General features: G+C 43.9%; 1 protein-coding gene across 1 annotated transcript in view; it reads right to left on the minus strand.

Annotated features, from left to right (window-relative positions):
* The window catches only part of LOC139276996 (cadherin-22-like), a 750,218-nt gene extending 742,116 nt beyond the window's left edge, over positions 1-8,102 (minus strand). Inside the window, exon 1 of the mRNA XM_070894995.1 lies at positions 7,881-8,102. Within this exon, the coding sequence (XP_070751096.1) occupies positions 7,881-8,102 (222 nt within the window). The remainder of the gene's footprint in view (positions 1-7,880) is intronic.
* Positions 8,103-8,658: the final 556 nt, after the last annotated feature.

The raw sequence follows: 8,658 nt of genomic DNA on the forward strand, positions 1-8,658 counted from the left end.
CACTGATGTCCTTAGGAAAGGAAAACTGCTGTCATGACCTGGTCCGGCCTATATGTGACTCCAGCTCAATGTGGTTAACTCTGAAGTGCCCTAGCAAGCCACTCAGTTGTATAAAACCACTGCAGTGGTTCAAGAAGAATGCCCACCACCACCTTAAGAGGGCAAGTAAGGATGGGGCCCTTTGCCAGGGATGCTCACATACACCCTGAGAATTAATTTTTAATAAAAGGTTTGAATCCATGAGGACGACCGGATTGCTGACCAATATGGAAATTGTTGACGCTGAGTGAGAGGATGCTGCCCAAAGTGGAGGAAGAGCATCCGGGAGGGCGCTGAGCACCTCGAGTCTCGTCGCCGAGAGCATACAGAAAACAAGCGCAGGCAGCGGAAGGAGCATGCGGCAAACCAGACTCCCCACCCACCCTTTCCTCCAACCTGTGACAGAGACTGCAATTCCCGTATTGGACTTGTCAGTCACCTGAGAACTCACTTTTAGAGTGGAAGCAAGTCTTCCTCGATTTCGAGGGACTGCCTATGATGATGTTAGCTGGAGTGAGAGGGAGCAGAGGCAAAGGTGAGTTGATCTAGAGACTGGGCAGAGGTGGAGGAATCACCAACACCCGTCCACCACCACCATGGCGATGTGTGCAATTCTATGCTGAGGTTGTGGGTGACAATTAAGCCAGATGCTCCAGTGGACGTGTGTTCTGCACTAAGTAGAATTGACACTGTTGTGGATGGATGTGCTGTCAGCAGGCAGCAAACCACAATTCGAGCATGTTGCGAAATGTCTGGACTTTTGATTGCATGCATTGCAATAGTTACTTTGATGTTTAATGGGATTTCTTTCTATTCCTGCCAGTTCATTAAATTGCTACATTTTGCATCGTTGGATAATTCCTTTTTCTTTTCGCTAACCAGATATTTGATTTAAAAGAGGAATGGGCTGCACTTACGGAAATGGGAACATCGGCTACCAGATAATCGGTACACGCCTGTGAATAACCCATCAGACCCCACTGTGTGAAAAATGGGCACTTGAGTGCGATATTGTTTCTGTCTCTTACGGGACTGTATCTTCGTGAAAGTTACTATCTTCAGGATCAGAATCATCCCGTGAAACAAATCAACAGGAAATTGGGCGATGAATGAACGAGACTCTCATATTTAAATTTTGGGAGGGTGGGGAGCGGCGGGACAACCACACTAACAGAGTTGGTCTTCCAAATAATTTGAGATCCCTCTCTGTCTGGTGAAATCATGGGAACACTATTTGATCCATGGGCGTTAAAACATTGCATCCCTCATTGACCATGGCACAGTTGCAACCTCTGTATAAAATGATGCACACAAAATGTATTAGTTCTGTATATGATACACATGTAACAGGCATCAAATCTTTGTACCAGTAATAGCTTTTACATAAGAACATAAGAAATAGGAGCAGGAGTAGGCCATTAGGCCCCTCAAGCCTGCTCCGCCATTCAATAAGATCATGGCTGATCTGATCTTGGCCTCAACTCCACTTTCCCGCCCGCTCCCCATAACCCTTGACTCCCTTATCACTCAAAAATCTGTCTATCGCCACCTTAAATATATTCAATGTCCCAGCCTCCATAGCTCTCTGAGGTAGAAAATTCCAAAGATTCACGACCCTCTGACAGAAGAAATTCCTCCTCAGTTCCGTTTTAAATGGCTGACCCCTTATTCTGAAACTATGTCCCCTAGTTCTAGAGTCCCTTACGAGGGGAAATATCCTCTCTGCATCTACCCTGTCAAGCCCCCTCAGAATCTTATACGTTTCAATAAGATCACCTCTCAGTCTTCTAAACTCCAATGAGTATAGGCCCAATTTGGTACATACCAGCCTAGGTTGGGAATGAGGTTGAATCACAGGTTGAAGAAGTGTTTAAAGTTTGGACCATCCCGTGAATTGCCCAAAGTTCTAAAACTTTAGTTTCATCAAGTAATGTGTTGACTATATCCTGTTCAATGTCGGGGAAATTAATGGATTTTGTTTTTACATTTGAGGAAGGAGTTTTTGTAACAATGGTGCTATTTTGGTCATAGAGATATCTTATTACCAAATTCATAATGAAACGAGGAGCATTTTACTTGTGCTGTAATACTCCTGCTGTTAATCAATATGTGAGTCTGTTAGCATGGGCTATAATCGAGCATTACAAAGGTGAATGCCAGGGATTTTCCACTCCAGTGACTATGTTGCCAAGTGCTGAAGCAATCACTGACCTTGTAAAATCCCCAATATGCTTCAAGATTGTTAGTGCATAATTAAATGATTTGTGGCAAAACAACAGCACAAAGTGTTAGAGCACCACTATGTTGCATCAAGGGCTGATGGATCATGGCGATTTTGTCCTGTCGATCCCATAGTCTCAACCATGGATCATAGGGATCTGTCCTGACAATACCATAGCTTCTCTGGGCAGGCCACATCATTCGCATGCCAGATATGAGACTTCCTAAGCAAATGCTTTATGCGGAGCTCCATCATGGTAAACGAGCCAAAGGTGGGCAGTGAAAGCGTTACAAGGACACCCTCAAAGCCTCCCTGGTAAAGTGCAACATCGCCACTGACACCTGGGAGACCCTGGCTGAAGCCCGCCCGAGGTGGAGAAAATGCATTTGGGAGGGCGTTGAGTTCTTCAAGTCTCAATGCAAAGAGCGTGAAGAGGTCAAGCGCAAAAAGCGGAAGGAGCGCGCGGCAAATCAGCCCCACCCACCCCTTCCCCCGACGAATATCTGTCCCACCTGTGACAGGGTCTGTGGCTCTTGTACTGGACTGTTCAGCCACCAGATAACTCACTTCGGGAGTGGAAGCAAGTCTTCCTCAATTCCGAGGGGCTGCCTATGATGATGATGACCATGGCTTCAAGCATACCATTGCAAGCAGGGGTCAGGCATTTTGCAACATGTGATGGGAGCAATAGCAAAGAAAGTCGTGCCTATTATGGCCGTTCTCCACATGAGATTATCAGATCGAGAGACATTCTTGCGCTCGTCTCACATGCTTCCTTGCTGCCAGCTCAGAGTGACATTGGGGGAGGCATGGCAATAGGCAATAGCCTGCTTGGCATTCGTCTGGCTGTCATATTGGGTGTTTAGCAAGAAGGAGTTCAATTCTCTCCATCAAAATAAGTTGATTTACATGCATCAAAAGAGTTTGATATCGTGTCCAGGCAACTTCCAGCTAAGTGTAGTTTGAATCCACAATGGCTGTTCATCACTTCCAAAATATTGAAATAGAGGAGTATGGACAGTATATCTAAAGACACCGATGAATACTTCTCTATCAGTAAAATGAGGAAGTTCACAATGTTGTTCCAGTCACGATCAACACTTCACCATGATCTGATGTGAAAAACAATAAAATGATCTTTATTATAAAGACAGCTGCAGCAAAATAAACTGTAATTCAAATTGAAGGGGTTTCATTGGCAATTCTAGGTGTGATTATGTAAGAAGGGTATGGGGTTGATTGCTTATTTATTTCTTTATATCTTCATTGATATTGTTGTTCTGTTCACTTATGCAAATCGGTGAGAAAATGCTGTAGAGATGAAATGGAAGAAATATTAGCCCTTACTGAATTTCAGATGAGTTGCCTGATGTAGCCATGAATGGATTACTGGCACCCTGATAAGGTGACTCGAGCTGGCGTAGCTTTTCCTGTTTCGCTGTGTGGCAAACAACATGTGATGGAGTGCGGGCGCGGCAGCTGTGTTGCGGGCTAACTTCACATGGTGTAAACGAGCGGCGGCTGTGCGACGTGGCACGAAGCAGCGTGAAGGAAGAGAGGAGCTTGTTGGCAAGGAGCAGAGTAAAAGCGAGGAACAGAGTATAAGAGAGGAAGGAACACCCAGGGATCATGCTGACCGAAAAGCTGCTCATTGTCACGGGCTTGTGAGTATTAACATAGAGCCCGTGTCTTATAATAACTAAGTCGCCACGTTTGATTGACTATCTAAAATTGTGTAAAAAAAAACCGAGAGGATAATTGTGAAGTATGATATGAATAAAAATGATTTGAGAACCAATGAAGAATAAAGTCTAGTAATTAACAAATCGGGATTACTCGAGCCCCAGCATGAATTACCCATTTCCCTTAAGGGAAAGAGATTCTCACCGACTGACTGAAGAAACACAAGAAGACCCGATTAATTAGTAAATCTATTGTAGGAGAGAAGACCTCTGGAGAGTGTGAGGGGGTGGGGTGGGGGGTAGCGGCATAGCCGGACCCACTTAACAGGAGTGCAAATGCTTATAAAAATGCAACAGGGCGTGGGCTGGTCACATTATTAGATAAGACCAAGTAAATCTCTCAAATTCCAGTACTCACACAACTGACAAAATGGACCTTGAGCCAGTTTTCAGCCAATGAATGGCAGGTTCTACTGATGAGAGCTCTGCCTCAATGGCAGATAAGGTGAACTGTTATCTCATTGGACCTGCCAGCAGTCTATGAAGCGAGTGAAGAAAAAATAGACTGTGAACAAGGAGCAGAAAGGGCAGGACACACTAGTTAGAAAGTAGGTAGAAATAAAATAATTGAGCAGAAAAAGAATGAAATGATTAAAGAATGGCAGAACAAGGGTGGGGAAAGGGAGAAATAAGAAATGCTTAATTGAAATTGTATTACAGTAATACATCTACTCCTTACGTTTCAGAACAATTATTGCTGTAGTATTGGGGTTTGTTTCAGTCTCGCAATAGGTGAGTTAAAAACAAATTTAAAATAATATTGGCTAAATTCTAATTATAATACTGTACAAAACAGAGTATGATATAGAACAGTGTGATAACCGGTGAGAGATCTTCAATCAAACATTTTAGAATCGAATGATCAATGCATTCAGGTGGCTGAGTCCTGATGAGGGCTGTTTAGCGTTTCTGAGACTTGTATAAAGAGATGAGATTTTTCTCCCCTCCTCAGCTCCCCTCCCCTCTTCTCCCTTCCATGGGCTCAGTGGTAGAGCGCCATTTGTTGAGGCCGGGCCTCGGAAATGATGTGATGCCTCAGTCAGAGATCAGCCGCCTGCTGGGCAGTCTAAGGCCATTTGAACTGAACAGAAATTCAATACAAAATTCTGCTTGTAAAGAAATGGAGTAGGATAAAGCCACTTTAGAAAGAGTGCTGGAACTGTGCGATTTCTAAATCCCCGCCGCCTCCAACTCCAGGCAGTGCGTGGAACCCATTCGGATCAGGAAGTGTTGAACCTCAGGCGTCATGCTCCTATCTCCACTAACATTGCCAGAACTCATTTCCATTTACAAACCTCAATATCCATCACAGCTGGAAACCTTGATCACAATCGACAAGGGCTGAACTCCAGCCCAGATTTCAAAGTTGGATCGATGTAAGTTGACCAAACTTCCTTTGGTAGTTCCTCCTGCCCCAAGCATGCATGCCCCAAGTATTGAGGTTTACCTACGATGAATTAGAGCGAATGTGGTGCAGTGACAGCAAGAAGGTAATGTCATCATAATAGCAGTACGTTTTGGAAATCACTGAAATATGTAGCCAGAGTGCCATATCATGTTAGAATAAGGGGCTGCCCATTTAAAACTGAGATGAGGAGAAATTTCTTCTCTCAGAGGATTGTAAATCTGTGGAATTCGCTGCCTCAGAGAGCTGTGGAAGCTGGGACATTGAATAAATTTAAGACAGAAATAGACAGTTTCTTAAACGATAAGGGGTTATGGGGAGCGGGCGGGGAAGTGGAGCTGAGTCCATGATCAGATCAGCCATGATCTTATTGAATGGCGGAGCAGACTTGAGGGTCCGTATGGCCTACTCCTGCTCCTATTTCTTATGTTGTTATGTTCTTATGTTGATTCCTCACAGTTCTCGGGCCCAAGTTTCCCTAAAAAAATAATGGCACTCACTTACCCGGATGGCTATTTTTATTTGGCCCCTCAGCACTGAACATAAAAAACAGAAGTCTCCTTCCACCATGCGCACCTTCTGGCGCTACCTGAGCTGAACTGGTGGGGTGTGTGCCAGATCTGCACATGCGCAAAGCACATGCTCAAAGAAAAAACATTTTTTTTTTAAACGCACAGTGCATGCGCACAAAAAAGTATATATATATCAGCGGGCCCGTGTGGTGAAGGACCTTCGGTCGGGGGATAGCAGCGGCTACAGTCGAGGAGGAGAAATGGCAGAAGGCTGCCCTTGCTGCTCACAGAAGAAAACTTCATTTTTCCAGCTTCTTTGAAAAACCTGGTGGATGTCTCGGAAGATGGAGCCTGGTGGATTAACTTTGAAGAATGTTTGAAGATGTTGGTTGATTTTGGGACCCAGAAACATCAATAGAAAAGGTTTTAAAATAGTTATTTTATGGCCTAACATCACGGGAGCAGCATTATTGTTGTTTTCATTTAACATTTTTATTTTTATACTTACAGGTAATGTAGTATTTTTAATTATGCTAAATGTTAAAGTATTAGGGAGGCAGTCCATTTGGCTGGGGATAGGAGCGGGCCAGCGCGGGTTTCTCCAACTGAAGGTAAGGCTTTTTCCTGCAGTGATTCTAGTGTCTGTGCGCCAGGTTAAAACATTTTGTAGGATGGAAACTTGGCTGTAAACCCAGAAATGGCGCGGGAACCTTCTTCACAGGTACACCAGTGCCAGAATGTATGGCGCCAAACATTCTGGTGCTGGTAGTACATGTCAATAAACACCACCCAGTGCTAGGGAAAACTTGGGCCCTAATCTCTGCAAGGAACAGAGTTCTGTTAGTGAAAGGTCGTGTTTGGAATCTCTAACACAGCAAATGATCTATTTCAGTGCCTGCCTTCCATCCCTTCATGAAACATCAAAATGCAGCTGGGTGAGTTCTCTGGCCTTTATATTCCTGGATATACGCGTCCACTTAGCCATCTTCTTCGAGCCTTCCTGCTAATTGAAACAGTTTGCTCTTGTGAGCTGTCTTGTGCTAACTTCTCCATTCTTGTCTCAAATCACTGTGACTTTGTGCAAGGTCTTCAGGCTCCACAATACAATTAGGTTTTGTTTGATGTCACTGAAGAAGTACTCCTGACCTTTATTTGTAAGGTCAAAGCTGTTGGGATGAAATCATGAAGATTTTAAATGAAGAGTACAAGTTGGTTTCCGATTGCCTATAAAGTAAACATCTAGTGTGGGACTGCGTAAATCAATCCCTAGTCTATGTGGAGCCAATTTGCCTCACTCAGCGCAGCATTATTTTCCCTAGTGCCCTGGGCTCGGGAAGAGAAGAATCTGCCAGTTTTGATTGCTAGACCGTGACCTTCACTGGAGTATGTGTGTGTGTGTACAGCATTTTGCTCAGTTGTGATCCCTCACAGGTCTACATCTAGCCTGCTGAAATTTGTTGCATCTCATACATGAAGAATAGGTGAGCAATGAAGGGCCTGCCTGACAGCACCTGTGTAACCTGGAGGAGGGAGCCATTTTAACCCAACTCACTGAGTGGTCTACACCCTGCCCAATATTACTCTCCACTGACTGCAATGGATGTTATAATTGTCTGGAGTGTAAAACCAGCGTGGATGGGTTAGGTTAAAATTGACCCCCTTATCTCAGCACCTTCAGAGGAGGAGGGAAGTGAAAAATGATTTTGAAAAACCTGAGGGGCAGCTTGCAATGACAGAATACAACCGCAGAAAGTGGTGGCCTTCAGTGATTATTACAAAATGAATACTGTTCAGTTTGCAGCACACTAATGTCTCAATTATTTTGATACCTGCAGTTGGACAATTTCAAGTGAAGGTTCAAGGTTGCAGATAACTCAGTGCTGGTAACCAGAATTCAGCTGCTTCATGTAAAGTGGCTCTTCCCCCTAAGAAAAAAATCTCCTTCCATGAGTTAAGCTCACCTTTCCAACATAGAGTGGCTCTGTTCCAGTGTACTCCTCCACGATGAAGAACTGGTTCCAGACCCAGCCACGTTTTACACGGCGATGGGCCACTAAGCTTGCTTTTGATTGGTCCGTATTCCATTTTTGAAGTTGCAAACTCTCCTGGGTAGAATTTGTCCCGCAGTGACTCAGCACACACAAAGCCACCGATGTGAGCCACAGAGAGGTACGATTGACCATTTTACCTGGTCACGTTTCGACATATATGAGTTTAGGTGAGTCGATACCTGGGCACTCTGCCCATCAAAACACTGGCCCTAAAAAGTCTCATTAATCCTTGGCGGTAATTGAAAGCCAGATGCGGAATTTCCGGGTGGTGGTTTTCACTTCTGAAGCTACTTGTCCACAGTCTTCACCAGGTACCTGAGGAAATAACAGAAGACACCATGAGATGGTATAACTGAACTACAGTTTATTGATAATATTGTCAATCCAAACACACATTACAACAGTGAGTACGATTCAAGAATACTTCATTGGCTGTGAAGCATTTTGGGACGTCCTGAGGTTGTTAAAGGTGCTATAAAATACAAGTTTTTCATTTTTTTCTTTAACATAATAAGAACATAAATTTTAGAAATAGAAGAAGTCAATGAGGCCCAACAAACCCATCCAATTTAGAGTGGTCACAACTACCAGGCTTCTCACCATATCCCTCATTCCCTTCGTTCTTTAAATTGTCTCACAGAACCATACACTTTAATTCAGTCACAGTACATTCAATAGCCCACTTTTT

The sequence above is a fragment of the Pristiophorus japonicus genome, chromosome 12, assembly GCF_044704955.1.
Source record: "Pristiophorus japonicus isolate sPriJap1 chromosome 12, sPriJap1.hap1, whole genome shotgun sequence".
Taxonomy (NCBI): Eukaryota; Metazoa; Chordata; class Chondrichthyes; family Pristiophoridae; genus Pristiophorus; species Pristiophorus japonicus.